At 43.6% G+C, this 24,231-nt stretch overlaps 2 protein-coding genes across 4 annotated transcripts in view; one reads left to right on the top strand and one right to left on the bottom strand.

Moving 5' to 3' along the window:
- SLC44A5 (solute carrier family 44 member 5) overlaps positions 1–3,846 on the top strand; it is a 71,104-nt gene extending 67,258 nt beyond the window's left edge. For both annotated transcript variants that reach the window (XM_032697113.1, XM_032697112.1), the window contains exon 22: positions 296–3,846. In XM_032697113.1, the coding sequence (XP_032553004.1) occupies positions 296–408 (113 nt within the window). In that variant the 3' untranslated portion in view covers positions 409–3,846. The remainder of the gene's footprint in view (positions 1–295) is intronic.
- Positions 3,847–11,551: 7,705 nt separating this feature from the next.
- LHX8 (LIM homeobox 8) lies at positions 11,552–22,982 on the bottom strand. 2 transcript variants are annotated; one of them, XM_032696457.1, is made up of 9 exons: positions 22,725–22,982; positions 21,728–21,889; positions 21,387–21,545; positions 18,494–18,615; positions 16,889–17,109; positions 16,329–16,432; positions 13,785–13,880; positions 12,913–13,096; positions 11,552–12,154 (listed from the first exon to the last, which is right to left on the bottom strand). In XM_032696457.1, exons 2-9 carry the CDS (start codon positions 21,806–21,808, stop codon positions 12,078–12,080), a joined length of 1,044 nt encoding a protein of 347 aa, XP_032552348.1. In that variant the 5' UTR covers positions 21,809–21,889; positions 22,725–22,982; the 3' UTR covers positions 11,552–12,077. The 2 variants fall into 2 exon arrangements, with proteins under 2 accessions (XP_032552348.1, XP_032552349.1); XM_032696458.1 differs by lacking the exon at positions 21,387–21,545.
- Positions 22,983–24,231: the final 1,249 nt, after the last annotated feature.

The raw sequence follows: 24,231 nt of genomic DNA, 5'->3' as shown, positions 1-24,231 counted from the left end.
CCTATACAGCCAAACCAAAGATCTGAAGAATAAAAAGGATATATTGCTTTCATGTAAAAATGTCTAGATGTTTGTGTCTCTGTTTCATGTAAAACCCCTTGTGATTTGAGAAAATAGAAATTTTATAGTGTCCTTGATCAAGGACATAATTAATAATACAGCTTAATTGCGGTGATTGAGATTTTTCTTAATGTTAGGTCTTTTACTCTCTCCTTACATCAATTCTGTTTGTATCTGTGTGTGTATGGTTGTACTGCTGTTTGCTTTTTTGACTGCTTTTGCTGTGTAAATTCAGGTGAAGACCTGGAAAGAAATGATGGATCTACAGCAAAACCCTACTTCATGTCAGCTAGCCTCCACCGAATTCTAGGGAAGAAGAAACTAAGCCCTAAGAAGGCAGTGGGATAACATGCACTGAGCCTCGACATCAAAAAGTGTCACTTTTAAGCAAAACGTGTATAAAGTAGGCAAAAGTAAAAACCGTAAATGATGCTTCTGGTTAATGGGTGATTCTTTTTTTCCTTTTGCTTATATTTAATACAAAAGAGCAACATCGGTAACATTTAATTAGTTTAAATGCTTAAACTAACAGCTGTGAAAACAAGGCCACGTTTTAGTTTATAGAGTGCCTATGGAAAGGAAAATGTAAATTTGAAGCTTTTATAAGTCTATAATGATGTTTTAATAATTTTTGTAATACAAGTTGCTGCCTTAGATGACAGCAGTTTTGATAATGTTTCTTTTTATAAGTGTATATTTGTAAAAGAAATTCAGGCAATTTTTTGAAAGCACTAACATATAACCTAATTAGCCATAAAAAAGATAGTTTAAGACTCTAGTTAACCTGGAGATGGTACTAAATTTGTAAATATGGTGCTATGATTGTATTTTTTTGTACAAGCTGGTTCACAGCTATTTAAACTGTGATTATACATGCATTAATGATTCCCTACACTGAAAAACGTAGTGATATTTTAATCACATCCACAACTGCATCTTTTAAGACATGATGGTACCCTGCAGGTCCTCAAAGAAGGAAGTCAGAAAAGACTTTAGTTGATACTGCTTAAAGTGAAGTTTTCTGTAAGTTGTGCTTAAAAGATGATGTAACTGAGAGAAGGTCCCACTGCACTTGAAGTGATTTGTGGTTCACACAAATGAGGTTTCATCTGGTACAAGATGGTGAATGTATAATTTTTAGCTGATGTCTAAGAGAGATGCACATGTGTTAATATTAATATCCCCCTATCTCTGACAAGTCTCTGAATGTGTTTTGTGTTGCAAGGAAGTTGAGCTTCACTGAAAGGAAAACCAAATACAAGTCTTTTTTTCCTTGAAAGAAAGTCTTTGCCATGTGTGTGCACAAGGAGTTCCATTGCCTCTGCCCAGCTCAGAAGGGCTCTTTACCAAGCCATTGGAACAACTGTGCAGCTGCTGAGGGCCAAGGGTGCACTTTCTGCACGTCTTCAGGCTCCCAGTGGCTCACACAGTAAGGTATTAGGACATTGAACTCAAGTCTTCTCATGATACAGGATTAATTATTTGGCTACTGAGAGATGCTCTGAAAGATTTAGTTTGCTTTTTGGTTATTAAATTTGCCCAGTCATTAGTACAAAGTCATTAATGTATTTAACATTCTTTGTGGTTTATGACCCTCCCACTGCGGTTAAGTAACAGCTCTGCTGATGGAAAAAGTCCAGCACTGAAGTGCTTCTCAAGTCTGTTAGTTCCAGGAGCTGAGCTGAAAAGGTTTTAATTTATTAGTCTCCTGGGAGACCAAGGACCATACTGAGACCTGCCTCTAGTTTTCGTGGATTCCACTGTACTAAGTTATTCCAGTACTGTCCACTTTCCAGGAGTGGCATGTGCCATAAATTTGCCAGTTCTATGACAGGAGTTCAGCACCTGGAAATACTTTTCTAGCCCTAGGAATCGATTGGTGTCACAAAAAGAAAGGCAAATTCTTCAGATGATTTGAAGGCAAGTTTCTGGGCAAAATGTACTGGCCATCCCCATCCCATTGGGATTTTGCTCTCTGACTTACAGCTCCAGTTTGTGATGGCTGTAATTGCTACAAGTGCAGGAACACTGTCCTTTATGCAGCGGGTCTGGGATTGTGGTGATGTGAAAGTAACCTTCACCCAGGCACTCGCACTCATGGCCATGGACAGATCTTGAAATCCTGTGACCTGAGGTGCAGGTGGGAGGGTCCTTGAGAGCATTCTCCGTGGTCCAGTGGGTGCTGCAGCACTTTTCCCTGAAGCAAAAGTGAGGAGTTCAGTTTAGGATTCAAATAATGTAAAATAAAGGTGTACAGTTTCAAACATAACTACTGATTATGGGCACCTTCAGTTTTTGGTAACCCCTTGTGAGATACCCCAAAGTAAACCTGACTTTCAGAAAGGACTGAGAGCCCTGCCTTTGGGAAAAAAATCAGATTCTTGAGGGATGAAGTTTTTCATCATCATCATCAGTCCTTTCTCATTATGTGCATGGCATGGAATTCACACCCCTGCCATGATTTTAATTTTTTCTGAGAATTAAGTCAGTAACTTTTGAGGGTATGTGTCACCATTCTGTGATTAAAGAAGCTGCTGGTCTGATTACAGTCCACGTTCTAAAGCTTTTTTTTTTTAATGTGATTAATTTGGTGACAAAGAAACTGCATTAAATAATCTATATTTCTACTGGACTTGAGTGTCTTACTGGGAGCTCAACTGGAAAAGCTTCTGAATACACCTTGCTTTTTTATCATATGAATGTAACCATAGAATTTACTAGGAATAAAACATAATAGAAATAGTATACAGTTATTTGATTAGAAGACTTTTGTAACAAACCTATGCATTTACTAAATGAATTTCTAAAAGTGAAAGTTTTAAATTGTATTATTATTTATATGAAGTAAAAAATATATATGTATAAATTTGCTCTTCTCACTATTTTGTGAAAGTCTTTAGAATGTAAGTGATCATCATTTCTGAGAAGAAAATTTAAAAGCCATTTTCTTAATAATTATGAGAACTGTGAAAATACAAAGCAATACCATGTAGGTTTTGTAATCAATAAATTCAGTAAGTAAATATTAATTATTTAATATTAAAATCGGCTTTTAAAAGATAAATTGCTAATAATTAATAAGTCAAAATTAATACAAGTATTTACTTGGGAATCACCTGAGGTATTTTAAGACTGTCTTATAGAATGGGTCCTAACTTATACCCTGTGGGCCAGAGTTGCAGATGTGCACCACGGAGGAGGTACTGGTATTGACATTTATGGATTTGGACATTTACTTTGTTGCTCGATTTAGTATAAAATTCAGAATTTCATTTTTTACTTTAGAGAGTGGAAGATGGTCAAATATGTGGTGTGAGCTTTGCTGCTGAGCCCCCTGGGGCTGCTGCCACAGTGTCCCCCTGGTGCAGGGGCCCAGGCCAGCCCCGACTGACCGGGGGTGGTTCCGTGCCTGCAGGGGAGGGAGGGGAGGACCCAGAACCAGCAGTCACAGGGTCCTTCCTGCCAGGTGCTTTCTCTCCTGGGAGGAACTTTGGGAAGGCAGGTGGCTCTGCAGAAAGATCCTTTTACATGAGTAGAAAGACCCCTTCTCAACATCACAAACAAGCAGAATTGTAGAAACCAAGAGATAGTAGAAAACACCCCCCATCATGACATCCACACACTCGTGTTTGTTTAGTTTGGGTTGGATTCATTGTATGTCCCTATGCCATATTACTGGATGGCTTTCATTTCCATGTTTTATACCAAAGTTTTAATGTCAAGCCTTCAAATTTTGTAAAAAAAAAAAAAAAAAGAAAAAGTAACCACAGAAACAAAACAAAGAAACAAGAAGATGGGATCGTTTCTTCTGCGGGAGGGAGGGTGTTTCCAAATAGTATTCAGCAGCTGATTCTTGGGTGTTACAAGGATGCTGAATATTCTTCTAAATGTTAGTATTTAATGAAATATTTTATTATTGCATGTTCTGCTGTAGAACGGTAAAAATATTTTGGCAGATGCAATGTCAGGCTGATTCTGAGATAGTCAGTAAGTGTTCTTCCACAAATGGACTGTCAGAGAAGTGATTATGAAGATAAACTGACTGGTTTTGAGTAATGCAGAATGTCTCCCTTTGACCAGTTGCTCAGCCTGAACAGCTGCGTCCTTGCAGACAAAGTGCCTTACTGGCTGTTACTTTACCTGGGTTACATTTTGAAATTTATTCATACCATTTAGACCGCAAAACAAAATGCTAGGTAGGAAAACCAACACTCTGTTTCAAATTAACTGACAGAAAATGAATTGTAGGAAGGATGTCAGATGTGTTTGGACTGCATGATGCAGCACTCACGATTTCCCTGTTGCTGTTGTCAGATCATGAAAGTTGACAGTGTGGTCCGGGAGAAAACCTGACAATTTGGGTGTTTCAAATAATCAAATAAAAGCAATGCAAGACTGTTCCATTTTTTTTATAGTAGATTTTTTTAATAGCTTTAATTTCTGTTATAGTTGACTTCTGAGTAGGGCCTATTCTGCTTTTGGTTACAATGATCGTGTGTGTTGTACTTGTGTAACTGTGGGGAGAACTAGGCTCTTGCTACTTAAAACAGAAGGAATAAAGCTAACAAACGTATTACTGTAATACATCCATTTGCGTGTTTATAAGCATAAAGTTCATTTTCCATTTCAAGACTGATAATTTCCTATTATGGAAGTGTTTTATAAATTGTTCAAATTTTTTAAACTTTTGATACAGGCAATGATTTTTGAGGTAATATGTAATTTGTACTGCACTGTAAACAATTAGAAAGGTAACTCTTCATGTACAAGTAACACTAGTACTACTAATATTAAAATTGTCTGTTACTCTATGCTACAATATGTCCACATGTATTTGTCCCAAATAATGAGTAAACTATAAAAATGGCTCTTCAAGGTTTAAGAAATGAAAGGGAGGTTACTGTTCCATTAATGTGATTCTTAAGGTTGTATTATCTTGCCAAAACCAAATTAACACGAGCACGAGGGTTCGAGCTCTAAACCCTGTTGCTTCTGCTATGCAGAAATAGATAGGTATTGTTTAAATATCTTTGATAACGAAAGTGCTTAATTTTGTTGTTAATTCGCCGTTTTACAGTTCTTGGGGATTGTTCTAATAAAAATTTCGATATAAACCGGAGTGCGTCTGCACCGCGCCGGGCTGTTCGCGGGGCTGTGGGGGGGACGCGGGGGCTGTGCCGGGCGGGGGATGCGGGGGCGCTCCGGCTGCGCGGGGGGCGGGCCGGGGCGGGGCGGGGTGCGGTTTGGTACCCGCGGGGCGCGGGGCGGATGCGGCTGTGTAGGAGCGGAGCAGAGGAGGTGCTGGGTGGGGCCGCTATCATTGCTACGGGATGGAGGGGAATTCTGGGTTTACTTGTAGCGGCTCGAGGATTGTTTGTTACGGTTTTTTTTAATTTAGATTTAAAGGCTTTTAACCAGGTAATAATAAACCATGGTTTTTTTTGTCTAAACCTGAATTGAGATCTTATACAAGACAAGGTGTATTTTAAATTGGTCAAAATGATACCATGGAACTCGGTATAAATCTCTTTTGGAGTTTACCAGACTCACTAAAAGTCAGGATCTTCTCCTGCCTTTGTGTGAGGTCAGGAAAACCTTTATTGCACAAGGTGGGTTGGCGGAACATCACAGGCAGAGCTGCTGCAGGTGTTGAACTCACAGTTGAGCTATGGCAGGTGAGTCCCCATCTGGCCAGTGGCCCATCACCTACATTTTTCTGGCAGACAGGGAGAAAAAACCAAAACCACCAAACCCTGTGCAAAAGCTTTTCAGAGATGGGGATGGATTTCATCATAGGGAGAACTGGAGCAATTATTTAGAGTGAGGACAAAGGGAAAATTTGGAGTCGAGGTTAAAGTATGCCTTGGAAGTTATTCCATATGTGGGCAGCCTTGTCTGAAGTTGCTTTTGTCATTCAGCAATCACTGCAATGAAACCTTGAGAGAAAGTTTTTGAATTAGCAAAGCAAGCTGGAAGTATGGCTGTGTGTTTGGAATTCGGTGACTGAATAGTGAATAAGTGCATTCACAGAAGTTTTGAATTTATAGTTGCAGCATATATCATTTAAGGGAAAATGAGCACGTATGAGGCTTATGCCATAGGATACTATTTATTAGAGAGGCTTAACTGTTGTCAGTGTTGGTGGGGAAGCTGGGGGATTTGTAGTCCAGTCAGCCACACCCTTGGTCAGTGGCTGTAAACAGCAGTACTTGTTCAGCCCAGCTCTGTCTCGAGGGGTGGCTGGCAGCTGCTGCAGAAGGAAAGTTGTGACAAAGCAAAGAGAAGAATGGCTCAGCCTGGAAGGTTTAGATGCAGACCATTTCAGTCCAAACTAAACACTGAAAGGTGAACTGCAAAAATGATCTTCAGAGGGACACTGGTGTTCCCTGAGCGCAGGTTAGCAGCTTGGCTGACTGAGGCCATGCCATGTGGGAAGAGGTACAGGCTAGTACACTAGGGTTGCTTCATCTCTTGATAAAAGTCACTGCTGTTCTACAGTAAATCTTCATGAGAGCAGATTTACTTTTGTTTCTTTTCATTGTTGTTGTTTTTTAACATTTGATAGATGCAAATTCAGCAAACAAAACCCGCATGCTTTTTGTTGTGTAAAGCATTGCTGTAAAACTCAGTTCTGACCATGGCAGAAAGCAACAATAACAGTAAAGTACTGTGTTTTTTAAAAAAAGCACGTTGTTTGAGTTCAACTGATCGTGTATAGCCCTGCAGAATCCAACATAGGGTACCCAAACTCTGAAGATACATTTGTATTATAAAAGTTATTGTATGGGGATTTTGGAGCATGGAGGACCTTTACTATGTGTCTCATATGTATGTCATTATTTTAATTAAAATCTGGATATTTTTATTTTTTAAACTCCATCAGTATCTCCTGTTAACAGACACGGTCTGTTGGAACTGACTGCAGCTATTAGTTACATTGTCCTCCAGAAAACGTAAGGCTTGCTAACAATTGCTTTCTTGCCTTCTCTTAAATTTGTTTTCAGACTGATGTGTTTTTTATCTCACATGGTTTTCTTGCCATTCATATTATTACATTCAAATCTAATCTTGGCTGCATGCCATAGAAACTTTAATCCACATCCAGAGGATTCGAAACCTACCCAGAGGTTTTTTTTTTCATGTACCAGCAGTCTGACCTCCAGTCTTTTCTAGGGATCCTGCTTCTGTATGGGTTGTTCTGTTTGGCTAGCCAAGGGGTCTGTCATACAGTGACATAAGCCTCCCCTGCAGCCCTGGGCTATGTACCTGTGACCCGTGTCAGCACTCGGTGGGATGCAGCATGGCAACTCATCTGCAGTTGATAGGTTTATGCACACATTGCTCAGGGAGGTGCCCTTGCTGGCACCGGTGTTGGCTGCACAGGGAGAGGGGAGGAAAGGCCTCTCCACTCTGCTCTGGCACCATGAGTTGTCATTGTGCTGCAACTACTCTGGGCTAGAGCAGCAGAGCAGCAGTGGTGTGATCTGACTGACATTTCTGCTGAAGAAGGAAATAATAATGTAACTGACCTGTTACAATCAAAGAGACCCAGGATGAAAATGTTCCTGCTTTTGTCTCAGCCAGTGGCTGATGAGTACCACCTGTGCACATCTTTGTGGTTTGACTTTGCAGATGAACATTGCTTTTGGTGCATTTTCTGCAAAGAACTGGCATGCTCCTTTGCAAAGCCACACATATACAGATGCCTTGGAGAAGGAAAGGAAGGGATTATTTTATACAGAGCTTCGTAATGTAGTTTCTGTTTGCCCTCATTTTTAACACACCTGACCAACTCAGTTTCCTGTCTTGAATCAACTTTAATTTCATTAGGTCCCAGGTTTTCATTTCTGTTGATTTGGCTGGGCTCTGCAGGTAACATACTTTAAAGAGCCTAAGTTTGGAAAAGAATCAAAGTCATCCCAGGAGAAAGGTCCATGCTTAATTTGCTCCAAATGATAATAACAAAAGAGTTTTGTAGTTTGTTTGGTTGGGTTTTTTGTGTTTTTTTTTTTTTGTTTTAGTTTACAGAGTTCCAATTTCTTACAGAAATACAGAGTACTGAAACTGCGTTATCATAGTAGTATCTTTAAGCTCACAAATTGTTTTGTGAGAACACTAACAATGGTCCAAAAGAGTTTAATCTTTGTATAACACCTAGCTGTAGTGGTTCTGAGTCCCTGGAGCTTGAAAAAGTTGTTAAAACTCTTTGTGAGTTTAATATTAGGGGCTCTCTTGCAGCAGTGGCAGCTCTTCTGAACTGATGTCATTACAAGAAACCTGCACTGGCATGTTTGAACATTGCTGTGGATTGTGTCTGAGCATCCCAGCCCACCCCCTAGACGCCTGGAAAAATTCCTGCAGAGACATCAAAGTGCCTGTTGAAAGGTAACATTTTTATGGATTTAACTATGCATAACATAGATACACAGTTTTGTTGTCTTAAAATCATATTTTGGCTAAATGCCTGTATCCATATTCTAGGAATGCCAGCATTTATGCTGATTATTTCTGAAAATGGTGAAAAAGGCAGCTTCCAGTGATTCCTGCATTCAGCATATTACAGTTTGTGTCCTATTTAAATGATATTTCTATGATTAACTTTCTTGGATGACCTGTTAGCTTACATTAAATAAAAATAAAATGCTTCCTTGACTGATTTTTTTAATGGAGTAGCTATCTTTCAAATGCAATGGTTTCATTTTAAAATAAGAAAATATGTAACTTTTTTATATACTGGTGTACTGTTACAAGTTTCCCATATTTCAGTAATAACCTTTGTTTTTAGGAGGCTTGGAGCAGGAGACACCTTTCTCCCATGAGATCAACTTGGGAAATAATATTGGTGCAGTTTGTGATGGCAGGTCTTATATCATTCTTATATAGGGGAGGGGATTAGCTCCTGTTGAGGTGTGGCAGGGTTTTAAAAAATCCAAACCAACCCAAACAAACCCACCCCAAACAAACCAACCAACCCATGTGACATCAGTATTTGAAAGAGAGCTGATGCATTGTCACAGATGTGCCCTACAGGGAAAAGCTCTTCATGAGAGGGGTGGGGAAGAAGTCCAGGGAGCACTGTGTAAACAGAGGAATGTGCAATTTGCAGGCAGAAAATGAAGTTGTGAGGTGTTTTCCCAAAAGTACTGTTGAATTGCTGTGGGCTTATTGGCGGGGGGGGGGGGGGGGGGGAGAAATTAGCAGGAGTAGAAGAGAAAAGATGAGCACTGTTAGGCAAACAATGGACTGGGAGCCAAACATTTGACTTTAGTTGCTCCACCTGTGCTGCTAATCCTGGTAATGAATAAATACTGAAGCTCAAATGTCTTACATCACACTTAGTTGGTCAGCTGTTTCAAGCAAAAGAGAAATGCTTACTTCACTGTTCTTTCTTTTAACTTAAGGACTTCACAGCAATGAGTACCATATGAAGTAAGTACACCTTAAAGCACAAACCAAATGAAAACAGAAAAAAAACCCCACCTGCGTGCACACACACAGACACACACACACAGAGCCATCATTATGATGTTTTTGAAGCATTCCCTTTCTGCAAAGAGAGCCCGTGAATTTCCTCATCCTAGCATTATCCAAGTTACTCTTTTACACAGCAGGAGGCAGAGAGGATGGCTCCAGGGTCAGAACTCAGCAGCAGAGTCACAAATGCCAGTGCACAACCAGGACAGAAAGACAAACTTTCAGACTTGTCAAACAAGCATTCGAAGTCAGGCTACAGCAGCAGCCTCAGTTGAACACAGCTGACTAAAACTGTCCAGTTTTCCACAGACTGTCAGCCCAACACCAGCTGCAAACGGCTCTGGCAGTGGCAAAGGGAGACACAACACCCAGATTCCCTGCTAGAGCTGCCTATTTTCAACTCTTCATTTTCCCAGCCGCTCTTACAAATAGCTGCACAAGCTCTGAACAGTAGCAAAAGACAAATTATCCTGCTTCCTACTTTCATAGGGAAATAGGAAAATTGCTCCCATGTACTTTAATCCTGTTCTGACTTTGAAACTGAACAGAAGGACGTGTTTCACAAATAAGCTTAAACTTACTTTTGTTTCAGGCAACCTGAAGCTACTCAGTTCTTCAAATTAGAGTGAATAATTACTTTTCCTTAAAGGAACTCAATGCAAGCTAAGTTGCATTTTAAATTACCAAGTTATGTTAACATCTAAATTAGCATTATTTAGCATTTAACTGGTAAAACTTCAGCACTAAGGTTGTCCTACTTGCGTATCAGACACAACAAATGAACGCAAACCCGTTTATCTACTGCTGTGCATGTAGTTTTGTAGCATGGTGATCTATGGAGCTAGCTTAGGCACTGGAAACAACATCCTGAATTCAGTATTCCACCTGGAGTTTCTCACCAAGAAGTTAAATATTCTAGAATAAAATGTTACATATGCTAGAATAAAATGTAAAGTCAGTCAAGCTCCACCGCAGCCCGTCTTGAGTGTTTTAAGGGGCAGGGGGAGAAGGGAGGGGAGGAAAAGCAGGATAATATAAACCTTGACAAAACACTATGCCAGTGCAAGGAGATTGCTTCTGCTACTTAGATTAGCTCAGACATCCGTGAGTAGCACTTGAAACACTGTGTCAGGATTTTAATTTAATGAATTTGAATAATTCAGAGCTTGCCATTAAAGTTATGCTCTCAAAAGTCATCATGAGAAAGCACTATGTTTTCACATGAAAATGGTTTGACCAGCACAGTTAAGGAATTTCAGAGTAGACACTAATGCATAGTTGGGAGAGAAAGGGATATGGACACATATACACAGCTTCAAAAGTATGATTTCCTTCTGATGCAAATAAAGTTTAAATGTGCAAAGGGGATCTACCTGTCTTAAATCCTAGAAGGAAACTAGTCTGTGAAGACAAAATCAGTTGAATTTATGGTAGCCTTTGTGCATCAAATCAGTGAATCAAAACATGCTCTGCAACAAAGTCTTAGCACATTAGCAGCTTTAAACACAGTAGACTGTGGTGCATTTGACTGAATTCCAGTCTCTCTTCATATGCAGGTGAATTAAAAAGCTGAACTAGGTTTTACTTTTAAAAAGCAGACTCTGTTTGAGTATTGCATCTTATTTATCATCCTGCTTAACAAAATCACAAGATAAAACCACTGAACAGAAGCTAAAGTAGGAAAGATTAAAAATTTAAAGCAGATGTGACTTCAGGTTCTCCACTTGCCAACTTAAGTCACAGTTTAAAATCTGTCCTATTCATCTCCCGTTTCCTTTCCCCCACAAGTGTACACCCTCAGCAACAGCATTGCTTTGCATATACCCACTTGTGTACCACCTATTTGGGGTGTTTCAAGACCATTAAAGCATTTCTACTATCAACTGAAATATATATGAACCCCCCTGAAGGACCTTGGTGTAATGTTCCTCAGTATAACAGGGACTTTCTCTCAAAATTGAAGATTCAAGTTAAACACTTGACAAATGATCACAGTTTAGCCATAAACACAGCAACATTTTTGCTTGGCATGCTACAGCAGAAACTTTATTCAGTTCTTTTTGAAAATATTTGCAACCAAAATTTATTTTTGTAAACTCACAGAAATAAGCTTTAACATATAGGCTGTGTACAACTCAAATACAGGTAATACTTTTAGCAATAACTTACAGATACAAACTAATGATAAACTACAATTTCACAAAGAATTGTAAACATTTTGCACAATTGTCAGTCCTTTCTTTTAGGCAAAGTGCTCTTTTGATGACAAATAAATTAACACACACATAACTAGAGTGGACTATTTCCAGACAATACAAAAAGGTGTTTAATAAGGCTTGTAAACAATGTAATAGTTATTTATGCAGAATCCATAAAAGTGTCTTGCAGGCTAAATATACTTACATACCTGGGCAGCAAAAGTTATCTTGAAAATGCTTTAGGTGTTAAATAAAAAGTTAACATTAATGTCTTTCCAATGATATTTTCAATACACTATGACTTAAGGTTACATCTTTAATAGCTTATTCCCTGACAGAAAGAAATTAGGTGTGGCTTAGTGGCAGCTGTGTCATTGAATGGGGTAGCAAAGGCTGGAGTCCAAGAGCTGTAGGTGAATGAGCTACAAAAACAAACATTACCAGTCAATTTCATCAGAGCAGAAAAAGATTATAAGCTAGTAAATCCCACTGGGGAGTGACAGCTCACTGTCCCAACCCTGTTGCATGCTCTGTTTCCCCTAGCCCAGCATCCTCATTCCTCCAACCATAGCCCATCTTACACCACTGCTTTGGAGAAAAACAGCTCAGGCCACACATGCAGCTCAGGCTGATTCTCCCAAAAATCTTCACAGTCCCTCCTAACCACAAATAGGGGCCAAAGCTGTTGACTTGCTGGGTCGTTAAGACACACAATGACTAAAGCACTTTTGACCACCAGGCTCTCCCCCCGCCCCCCATTGTGTGTTATTGTGAGGGAAGGTGAAGCTCTCAGAGAAGTTGCTGGGTGGGGCATCTCTACAGTCCGTGGGGTAAGAGCCAGAGAGCAAGTAGTAAACATTTTTTTAAATTACGTATTATTAAAATACATGGTGTGGATGTTTAAGTAAGTGTTTCTCATTATAGTTTTAATAGTCTGGAGGAAGCACAAGCAGTGGTTTTCATACCCAGATCTTCAGCCATGCTCTTACAGTGAAGAGTGACTGCCTTCTCAATAAGGTGTAAATAGCAAGTATGGTATTGCTATATTCTATAGAGAATACTAAAAATTAAAAATCCATTAGGATTTTTAATCCATTTTAATCAATACTTGGTAGACCATTCTTGCTGCAGCTGATAATGATTTTACTAGGAGAAAAACAGCAAAGCTGTTAACACCTACCATCCATGTAGCTGTGCAGAGCAGTCAGCATAGTCCCATCCTGGGGTACATATGCAGAGTACGCCATTTCTTCTAACATGGGTGAAGACAGCCTGGAGGGCTGAACTGCAGTGACAGGAGCAGTAGATGAATGATTAGGACTAACATGTTTCTTATGGCGTGCTCTGCAATTTTGAAACCACACCTGAAAAGCAGGGAAAGGTACATCATGTTGACAGATTGCATTCGACATTAGCACAACAACAACCTGCCAGATCTCTCATTTCTATAGAAACACACTGTCAATCTTTCAGGCTAGAATGAGCCAAAGGAACTCCAAACTTATTTGTATTTATATTAACATATATATATAATATCTATTAAAAATCATATTTATGTATAAAAAAGCATCAATATAATGTTTGCTGAGAGACATCTTCAAGCAAAGATTCCAAGTCTGTGTTTCAGTTTTGGATGGCATGGGTATATATTTTAACTCTGCTCTCTAGAACAGATGACTAGATATTCACTTGCTCCTAACGTGTCATACCAGAAGACATTTTCAAAAAGAGTGCAGGTCTTAAGAACAGACTATTACAGTCAGAAATTTCTATTTGGAATAACTTAGTGCCAATTTCTATACTATTTAAGCTGAGAAGTTTCTTCGCAGAAGGCTGTTAATACTCCTCACAAAGCACAAGAGAAATACAGTGAGTTTTCCAAATTACCATGCTTGTTCTAGACCTATTCCTGATTAAGGATGTTGTCTAATGTTATAATTGCCAGATTAGATCTTTTTCCATGCCAGAATAACTACATGGAGAAAACTGTCATTAAGCATTTCCAGTGGATGAGTACCAGACTTTGTTAATCAAGTAACTTTGCACTGTTACCTGTATAACACGCCTGCTCAAGCCTGTTCTTTCTGCCAGTTTCTGAAGCGTTTGTGCATCTGGATTGTTGTCCTGAGCAAACTGTGCTTGCATAACCTGAAAAGGCAAGAGATTGCAGGACCATTTGTGTTGAAAGCAGCATTAGATTCCTCTCAGACGATGGTCCTACTCCTTGTCTGTCTTCAGGAAACTGTTGTAATCACCAGTCTCCAGACACCCCCCTATACGTTAAGGGAAAAAAAAGAAAAAACCCAAAGCCAAAATACAAACTCTTACTATGCTTAACTGAGCTGTGACATTCACCAGAAATGAAAAAACCAGATTATGCTTGGAGGAGGTGCTCTGTAAGAATACATTAAAAAAACTATATGAGAAAATTCACTGCAAAGTGATTCAAATACACTCAATAAAGAAAAGCCTATAGCAGCAGATCACAGCATAAGGAGGGGAAGAGCCATGATCCATTGCCCTGAACTTGTTAATCAGTATCTGCACCTTGTATTAGATGGAGCAACTTGACTTTCTTTTTATCTTTGCGGAGGATGCAGGAGTGGGAGGCACTTTGTGCTTTCTTTGCCTTTAACCAACCCAAGGACTCCACCTTGGCTGATCTTCCCTTTGCAATGATTTGGTTCCACTCATCTTTTTACAGAAAACTGAAGTCAACACTTGTCATTAGGATATGAATTACACTTTTTTGAGTAAGTAGATGTCAACTTGGCCTGCATCCTGAACATTTTCAGAGGCTTTAAGGATTTGCCCAGTTTATGGAAGTAAGGCTTCATGGATTTCTGCAGGATATCTTCAGCAATTTCAAGAGCATTAGTTTCTCATTTTTGGATTTTTGACCCTGCAAATTCTGTCTGGCTTCATCTTTGAAGATTCAGATTTCTGCTCTCCACACTCAGAAACTATTTACTTTTCTGCTGTTTCACAGAATGGGTTAGAGGTTGGGAGAGACTATCCAGTTCCACCCTGTGCCATGGGCAGGGATGTCTTCCACTAGACCTGATTGTTCCAAGCCCCATCCAACCTGGCCTTGGATACTTCCAGGGATGGGGCAGCCACAGCTTCTCTGGGCAACTTGTGCCAGGGCCTCACCACCCTCACACAGGGAAGAATTCCTTCCCAATACCCCATCTAACTCTGCCCTCTGACAGTGGGAAGCCCCTTGTCCTGTCATTCCATGCCCTTGTCCAAAGTGCCTCTCCAGCTCTCTTGGAGCCCCTTTAGGTAGTAGAATGTGCTATAGAACATAAACACCAAAATGCATGGACATCCTTTTGTACAAGTACGTGGTGAGGTGTGCAGTAACATGCTGCCACTCTGACAGTCACTTATCCCTATGATGCTTCTCTTATTCAAACTCTTATACCGGCCTCAGAGATAGGCACAGAGGTGCAACAAGCAGATAGAAAGTGTCATTAAATAAGAATGAGCCCTAAGATTTCAAACACCTGCTGAAGTATGTTAAAATCCACCTAAATCACAGCAGCTGGGAAGAAGCCCTGAATACAGTTCCTGCCCCGATGGCTGGGCCTATCTCCCTTTCAGATACTGCCAGAAAAGAAAGTCCCCTTTTGCAGAAGTTCAAGCTCGATGTCCAAGCCTTCCCTGTGCATCTGTTGGATTATTACTAAAATGATTCTTTTGTGTTACCACCTTCTGTCTCTAGTCACTACTGAAATAGAAAACCAAACTTTGAACAGCCCCATGTCCCATTAGAAAGCATTGCTTTAACACCCCACGTTATTACTCCTCAGCATTAGTTTTTTCTCAACTGTTTTCACCACAAAAAAGAGGAGGACAGGCCAACAAAACAGAACTCACATTGTCACCAGAAATTCAAAAACCTGATACAAAGTGAAAGCAGGGATGTATAGCTAGGATTAGGCAGAAAGCCACAGCTTCCTTCTCAGGCAGGTTGAAATCCCTAAATCTGGTCTCACTATCACCCCCTTCATTGTAAGCTGGCCCTAGTCCTGATGTTTTTCCCTAGAAAGCTAATTTAAGTGAAGTGTGATCCAGAGGGCAAAATAATTCCTCTTGAGATAGTCCAGAGCTAACTCTTGACAAGGCAGCAACAAGACAAGAAGTCTTGAAAGCAGAGCAGATGCAGTCATTACAACAAAATTGCAACTCCCATCCTATTAATGTTTTGAAGTCACATACAATACCCATCTTTAGTACAACTTTTCACACTACGTAATTCTAAAAATATTTTGTCTTTATTATGTTTAGTGATGTAAATTGCTGATTAAATAGGTTTCATTGAGCAATCTAAATAGAACAACCTTTTTGTTTCCACTCTGCAGAATTACTGTCTGCCCCCAGGGAAATAAAAAGCTTGCAGAGTACTATTTCATATTAAACTGCTGAAGCTAACAAACAATTCCAGAAACATGCTGTGTCTTGATAGTTTATGAAATAGTTTAAAGCATTCAAGCTTTAAAGTTTCTTCCCCTATGCATCCAACTTCCTATTGGTTCAGCACCTACATCCTGCATAAACCTGAGCTACACAGGTTTTTAGCACTGCCTCTACCTGGAGTTGGTCTGCTGTGAAGCTGGTCCGAGCTCTTTTTGCTGGTTTTGGATGATTAACATCTTGTTCTGTTAGTAATGCTCCTTCCACACTAATCCCATTACCTGAAACATTAAAAAGAAAACAATACTGCCACTACACATTCACAGTGACGTTATTCGTAAGTCAGACTGTTCTCCAACAATAACCAACTGCACTTGGTCAGCTGAATTTCAGCTTCAAAAAGCCATATTCTATTCAAAGTTAAATTGGTCTGGCATCATTACGGATTATACCCCAAATGACTCCCTTTCAAGTGAGAGAAGAAATAAATCTAGCATGATATTTAATCAACAAGATATACTGCTGCTTTCTTTTCCTTAGGACAGAAAACAAGTTATACAAACTCAAAAAAAAATTAGAACATGAAATAGTTTGCACATTATTTTAATTCAAGAACCTGTGCTTCCGGTCTTACTAAAGCCAGGCAATTACCCCTAAATAAGGAAGATGAAGTGAAACCCAACAATTGAATTAAAACTGAACCACAAACATAGTTCTTAACAAAAGCACTATGTTACCATTTTCAACTTCTCTTTTCAGATTGTCCAACATGCAGTCGTAATGTACTCTACAAAGGACTTTCTCTTCAACCAAAGCAAACTCCTCTCCGGTGGAAAGCTGCCTTTTGCAGGAGAAGCACGCAAAGCACGCCAGGTGGTACACGTTTCCTTTGGCCCGCCGGACCCAGTCGGTGGAGTGGATGTGCCTCCCACAGCGGGAGCAACGGGTCCCGTAGCGCCTGCAACGAGAACGGCAACCGGGGGTGAAGCCGGACGCGACCGCCCCGAGCGAAGCCGGGCTCGGGCAGGGGTAGAGGTGACCACGGTGTGGCAGCGCAGCCGAGACCCCAGCTGAGCACAGGGGCTGCTTAAGGCAAGACCACTAATGAAATACAAAGGTTAGTATTTTCATAAGGCAAAAAGCAAAATTGAAGCATTTTAACTGCTATGTGAAGTCACAGCTCTTCATCTTTCCTTTTTACAAAGATAATTACTCTTAAAAATTGCTGAGAGAGGGAAACAGCTGACTGTCTTCAAAATTCTCCCAGTTATTCAAATGTATTTACACCACTCTAGGGGTAGTCTGAATTATTATATTTAGCTACATCATCCTTCACTAATCATTCAGCACCTTCAGCAGAAGGGAGAAAACCTGTATTTTCATAGTTATTTCCTCAATTAACCTCACATTATGGTTTCTAAATAAATTCAAATATCTGCAAGTATTTACATTATTAGAGAAGAATATTTCTCTTTGAAGAGGAAACTAGCCACCCAGATATGTTGATTATTTAGATAAGAATTTGTCTTGAAAATCTTTGCAGACTCAAGTTCTTTTTTCAAGTCCCACAAAACTTAGTGTTTCCAGAAGTTCACAGCATTCAGTCTGCCCCCCTCCTCTCTTTCAGCGTCAAACCTGACTAGCTGGATGTAATCTATTCATGGCACAGGTGAGAATCCCATAAATAGTTTGGTCTTGCAATCAAACTCTTGAAGTACTAGCAATCACATCAAAATTAACAGCAACAATTTTTGCTACTTTATATATCAAAGACTTTGCATCCTGAGTACTTGCATTGCCAACCCAAGTAAATAATATTCTTCCTTACAGAATTAGCCCTTAATGCTTCACATTCTAAAGCAAATTGATCACAGAAAGGTATAACTGCTGAAAGACTCTTTTAAAGATCGCGAGATTTTTCCTGGTTTGATTTTGCAGCTCCATGTGATGCCCTAAGTCCCATACCAGAGAAGCACTTCTCCAAACAGATCATCTCAACTCTACCTTGCATTCTCAGCCACCATTACCCAAGGGTGATTCTCTGCACATATGATACACTCATACTGTGGCAGGACTCTGACCTTTTTTCCCCCGTGCATACAGAAGTGATGGTACAAATGCAGCAGCTGTGCACAAGAGTGGAGGGGCAGAGGGGAGACTTAGCAGGCTGTTACATCACACAGACTTGAGGCTCCCCAAGTCCCTCCACAAGAAAAGTCAGAGTTTAAACCACTGAAAATAAACAAGAAAGAGCCTCAAGTGCATTTCAGTTGTGGTTTAAGTGAAGAGTAACAAGCAAGTGTAACAAGTTATCTGATAAATTATGTTCCTGAATGATATACCTGAAATAATCCAGTTTGCAGAAGATATCTTTATCTTTGATGTAGCAGCTGGTGTGCCTTCCCAGGGACGTTCTGCAAACGCTGCAGGAGAGGCAGCGTACGTGCCAGCAGAGGTCGTTTACCTGCAAAAACCCAACAGAAAAATACCCCTCAGTGCTTGTGCTTCCAATATTATATCTTGTATTTACAAACCCTTTTTTTTCTCCAGACAAGGTCAAAAGTTATATGTACCATGATTCACAGAAAAATGATCCTGAATGCAAAACATTTTTCCTAAAGAACTGCATGCATATTAAGGGTTAACTAATTTGATGCAGATCTTCAGAATAAGCTTTCATGGTTTTGTAATTAAAAGCATCAGAAGAGGAAGCAAGAGATTCAAGTTCCACGTAGATATTTTGTGCCCAGTTCTGTTCTCATAGCATTAGAGTAACAGAGCAAGTTCTGGCCTTACATGAACTTGCAAAGGCAGCTAAGTTACATACTTTTATTTCCCAGTCTGTAAAACGTCCTGCCTAAGAAAAACTAAACTTTGCAAAGTGATCTGAAATTTTAAGATGTGAATATTGAAGGGGGCAGGAGGGAGAAAATCCATCAAATAGAAACACACCATGAACAACACCTTCATTTACCAGATTTCTGTTAAAACAAAGCTGATGAATGGAGCACAAGTTTCAAAACAGCAGCACTTGTTTTAATAGCAATTTCAACGCATTTTTAATATATCCATAGCAAAACTAAACACATTAGTGGAATGCAGCAGAAACCAGCATTTGGGAAAACTCGCATACAATTTTGGGGCAAATAAATTGAGAACAATTATCTTAATTTCTGCTTTCCGATAAAGGGAACTCTTTGTTGCCCAGACATTGCACATCACCTAAATAAATAATCTGACAACCCAAGACTCTCAGCGACCATACAAATTAAGTAAGAACCCTCTGAATAATCCCATGCGGCATAGGAGAAATCCTGTAAACCAAGCAATGGTTAGGTTTAGATTTTATAATTTTTTTTCTCCTGAGCCGATTTCTCATCTCATACCAAACAGCCCATATATTACCTATAGCAAAGCAGATTTTAAATAACACAGAATATGCCTTTCATCAGAGCTCTGCCAAACAAACCACAGAGAAAGTGAGGCATCAACTCCAACAGTCATGCTGGAATCACTCATTTCAGTCATTCTTCAGGCTGTAACATTGCAGTTTGCAGTTGCCCAATGCTTTCCCAGCTATTATCCTTGTTGGCAGCCACCTTCCCGTAAGCTGACAAATTTACACCACAATATAATATGAAACTGTTGATAGCAGCTGTCACCGAACCCACTCTCCCAACTATCTCTTAGAAGGGCCACAGAGCAGGGGGCAGCGCTGAGCCAGACTGAGCCTGCCCCTCAGCCAGTTCTGCCATGCCAAGGCTCCCTAGGCCTCCCCTGACCCACTAAGCCCCAGCACAGGCAAGAAGAGCCCGTGCAGCTCTGCAGAGCCTGAGCCGACAACCCAGCCTCAGAGAGCCCATGTCCCTGCCTCTTCTTTGGAGCCCAACCAGTGCTCTTCCACAGAGCATGACACCAACAGCTTCCACTGTTATCTCATTTAATGTTACTTGTCTGTGTTCCTACTTGTTAATTGACAGGGTTGAAGTTGGAAGCCATGCTGCAGCTGGACACAGCAGCATACCAGCACGGATTCCCCTCTGCCTACACAGGAAGCCGTAACAGCTAATTGAAACTCAAGGCTAAATCATTTAGAGGCCTTTTACCCCAAGTCCCGTTATCCCAGTTTTTCAGAAAGGAGGCAAAGGTGATCAGCAAACGATAAACAGGCTGCCAAAGTGTCACAGAAGGTAACAGGAACCGGGCTGGAACAGAGTTTGAGTCAGCTCTGCTATCCGTCCAACCTCGCATTCTGTGCCAGCCCAAGCTGATGCACGGTGGACCAGATCACCCGGACCACGAGTGCGTGGCAGCTCCTGCACTGACCCCACTTTAAATGAGCACCAGCCCAGCACACATTTTCCTTGAACGTCCCCACCCCAACCAAGAGCTAAGTGAATGATCTAATAACACCACCGAGATGCTTCCAGTGGTGTCACTGACTGTCACTTGGCAAATATGCAACTACTTTGTATAAGGTTGATGGAATCAAGTGACTCTGCTGCGATCATATAATCTCACTTTTGAAAGGAAAAGGGACAAAAGTCCGATCTAGAATAATTTTAACAGCTCTAATACAGAAGGTAAATAGCACAGACACAGACACACACCCTAACGTCCCCCGCCCCCCAGTAATACTTTATGTTTAAACTCACTTACTTTTGTTTGATTTTAAATGGACTTTTCGGTCCTGATTGCTAGGGAAGGAGAGCTGCTTTGCACACACACAGCTCGTTTTCTTCACAAACACTACTTGCCTACCTTTTACAGGAATAACTTATTTACACATTTCTCAAGAGGCATTTTTGGCTTTGAGATTCATGACGTCCCCTAGATCTACTTTAGCAGACGCACAGATCGCACCACCGCCGTCTGACCGAGAGCGCACGGCAGTCACCGCGGTCAGGACCGCTCGTTCCAGTCCCCGCTTCTCCCGGCGCGCCAAACACACCTCAGCACTGGGAGCGTCACCTGAAACACCGACGGCAGCTCGGGCTCCCTCTCTGGCCCGAACCCTGCGAACGAGCGCGCTGCGGCTCCGCGGTGCCGCTCCCGTGTCCCGAGAGGGGAGGGCTGAGCCGCGGCGATGGCCCGGCTCGGGGAGCTGTACCCTCGAGCCCGCCGGGTCCGGTTCGCCGAGGCGGCCCCGGCAGGCTCCCCACGGCAGCCCGAGCGCCGGGCCCGGCGGAGGGGAGAGGCGCCGGCCGCGGGGGGCTCCGGGTCGGGCGCCCTTACCTTGAGCAGATACTTGTCCACGATCTCCAGGCCGCAGCTGCTGCACACGCACTTGCCGGTGGCGCAGCCCGAGCCCGAGGCCATGGACCGCGGCGAGGAGGAGGGCGACAGTGCGGCAGAGGAAGAGCAGGAGTCCTCGTCAGCCGCTGCGGGGCTGGCCTGCGGGAGCGCGTGGAGACCGCGGTCAACGCCCGGCCCCGCCCGGGAACCCCGCGCCGCCCGGCCCGGCCCACCGGCACCTGCGGGCCCCGCCACCGCGGTGTCCGCGGGGCCCGTCGGGAGCGCCGCGCCCGGGGCCGCCAGACCCACCAACCGCACCGCACCGCCCCCCGCCCGCGCACCTTCTCCGCGGGGCCGCCGAGCGCGGGCAGGTCCTTGTCCTCCAGCCTGCAGACGAACATCGGGTCGCTCTTCCAATACATGGCCCTGCCCTACCGCATACCAGCCCCCGGTGGGCGGCGAGCCGGCTCCGGGGACCCCGCGCCGATCTCTGCTCTCAGCGCCTGCAGGAAAAAAGTTTTGTTTTCAAGTGGGTGGACCTGCCCCGCTGGCCTCACCTCCTGCGCAGAACCCGCCTTCCAGCGCGTCGGGGCCGTTATCACCACCAGCGAGCCCGCGCGGGTTTAGTGCGGGGGGAGAACCCCCCCAACATCATCAACAACAAAAAACAGCAACAAAAAGCCCCCAGAGAATCCCCCCGTTCGTCTTCATCATTTACCACAGCTTCCCCCCGCCGCCCCAGTCTAAACACAGGTTCCAATTACGTTTCCCTATGAGCGAAGAAGATAAATACGGCGGAAAGCAACAGTCCATGTGACAGGAACGATTTTTCCACGCTCCAAAATCGCAAAGCCCAGGCGAATTCCTGTAGCTCACACTCCCAACTCCTACACCCACCTCACTACTTGTCCTCCTGCTAATGCCTCCGAGATCCCGTGATAAAACCTTTCTCATTAAGCTAAAATAGAAGCACCTGAGCTGCCGAAGCGTTTCTCCGGCTCTGAGCTCCCACAGGTGTTGCAGATTAACACCAGTGTCCCGGTGGCATCCCGAACAGAGGGTGCGGAGGCTGGCTGCCCCCACTACCTGCAGAACTAGCCCGCGTTTCTTCGTGAGCGGCCGTGAGTTACGGCACCCGTTCTCCACGATCACAAATCTTGTCCGCAGTATTCCCTCACACCAAACACTGATGCAGTTCTCAGGCATCAGAGGAGAATAAAGCAGCAGCTTGTCCATCACAAGTGAGGTAAATAACCGGGTGTCTGCTCCTCGGCACGTATTTAACCAGCCAGCTGCTTTTAATTAAACTTATCGTTATGTTTCCATTTTCCCCCTTACCTCTTTGTTTCAGCCCCGCCTGACCATGGATGCAGAACGCGTCGTTGAGTCTCGGTAAAGCGAACTGAGAGAATTACCCGTACGTTTACAAACACGATGGGCTTGATAAAAGGGAATTCTCCTTTTGAGGAGCTGTGTGAAAGGAGAAGTCCCCTATTTTTCTCCCTCTAAAAAAGATGATCGTTGTTTGAAATCCCCGGGCTCGATCCTGCAGGACCATAAGCGAACGAGCTGTGCCGAGTCACGGTAATGCCAGAATGTCCCGTCAATCACTCGTTTGTCCAGCGCTTTTAACCGATCGAACCCTGGCAGAATCTCACAGACATTCACTCCCGCTGTCCCCGACACCGCTACCTCAGCGAGGCAAGTAGGGCTCTAGAGTTTGTTCTGGCCGCGACGTGGCTTAGTGCACGGCGACCGACCTTCGGCGCAGCGGCCGGAGCCCCGAGTGGCGGCGGGGAATATAGACACCCCCGGCCCCTGGGAGTCCCGGCCCGGCCCCGGCCCGCCCCCATGCTGGCCCGGAGCCGGTTTTCGGGCGTCTCCCCGGATGGCTCGGAGCTGCTCGCGCAATCCTCAGCTCGGACCCGATCGAGCGGACTCGCGGGGTCAGGTCCCGCGGCCCCCAGGCCCGGCCCGACCACCCGCTCCGCGGGCGATGGGCTGCGGCCCCGCAGAGCGCCCGGTACCCGCCCCTCGCGGCGCGTTCTGGGGCCCCCACGCAGCGGGGTTCCCCCTCGGGCTCTGCTCCCCGTCCGCGGCGGGGCTGGTCGAGGCGCAACCGGCCGAGTGCTCCGGCGGCCCCGCGGGTCGTGGCGGGGCGGAGCGCTCGGCTCGGAGCCGCTCCAGCGCGGATCCCGCCGGGCTCACATCCTGCCCTCCGCGCGGATCTCCCCGTCCGTGAATGAGAGAGGCACGACAGCACCGCTATCGTCTGTCGCAGACGGCACGACAGAAAATGAGCACCTGACGGGGGGCTCCGAGGGATGCATCGTGGAGGAGCCGGGCCACCGTGATGAGAGCCCGTGGTGAGCCCAGGCGCGGCGGGACGGGCACGGCCGGGAGCAGAGTCGAAGTTATTGCTTGTCGGTCGTTTTCCTGCGCCGTCAACGAGTTAATTCATGAGGTTGGTGTGCGCTCCGCGGAGAGGTGAGGGTTAGATTTCTATGAAATAACTCCCTTCCTGTGTAGCTTTTCTCTCTGGAAATACTGCGATAGGAGCCTACAAAGTCAGTCTCCGCGCTGTGCCCCGCGACGATCGTGAGATTACGAGCAGCGGTAATTCATACTGCGGTGTTGGAGGAAAAGCAGTGTGTGGGAAATCTCCGTGTTTCGTACCGTGTCCGGCGCCGGCTCCACCAGGAGACGAGCGGGTGCGGCTGCACTGGTCGCCCCGGTCTCGCCCGCCCCCAGGCTCCGGGGCAGCCCCGCACAGTGCGAGGGTCTCCGCGGAGGCGGGGCAGTGGGACGCGCTGCGGGGGTGCGGTGCTTGTCGGGGCTCACCTGG

The sequence above is a fragment of the Chiroxiphia lanceolata genome, chromosome 9 (genome assembly GCF_009829145.1).
Source record: "Chiroxiphia lanceolata isolate bChiLan1 chromosome 9, bChiLan1.pri, whole genome shotgun sequence".
Lineage (NCBI taxonomy): Eukaryota > Metazoa > Chordata > Aves > Passeriformes > Pipridae > Chiroxiphia > Chiroxiphia lanceolata.
The sequence above is the reverse complement of the archived record's forward strand: the minus strand, read 5'-3'. Positions and strand labels throughout refer to the sequence as shown.

Excerpts from the sequence above, each read along its gene's own strand:
- LHX8 (XM_032696457.1), bottom strand. The coding sequence starts at position 21,808 with ATGTATTGGAAGAGCGACCCGATGTTCGTCTGCAGGCTGGAGGACAAG. Across the intron at positions 21,546-21,727 it reads TCGGCGGCCCCGCGGAGAAG|GCCAGCCCCGCAGCGGCTGA; the intron begins GTGCGCGGGCGG and ends GCGCTCCCGCAG. Across the intron at positions 13,881-16,328 it reads TCACAGCAGACCAACTCCAG|GTTATGCAAGCACAGTTTGC; the intron begins GTAGAGGCAGTG and ends TTGCCTTTTCAG.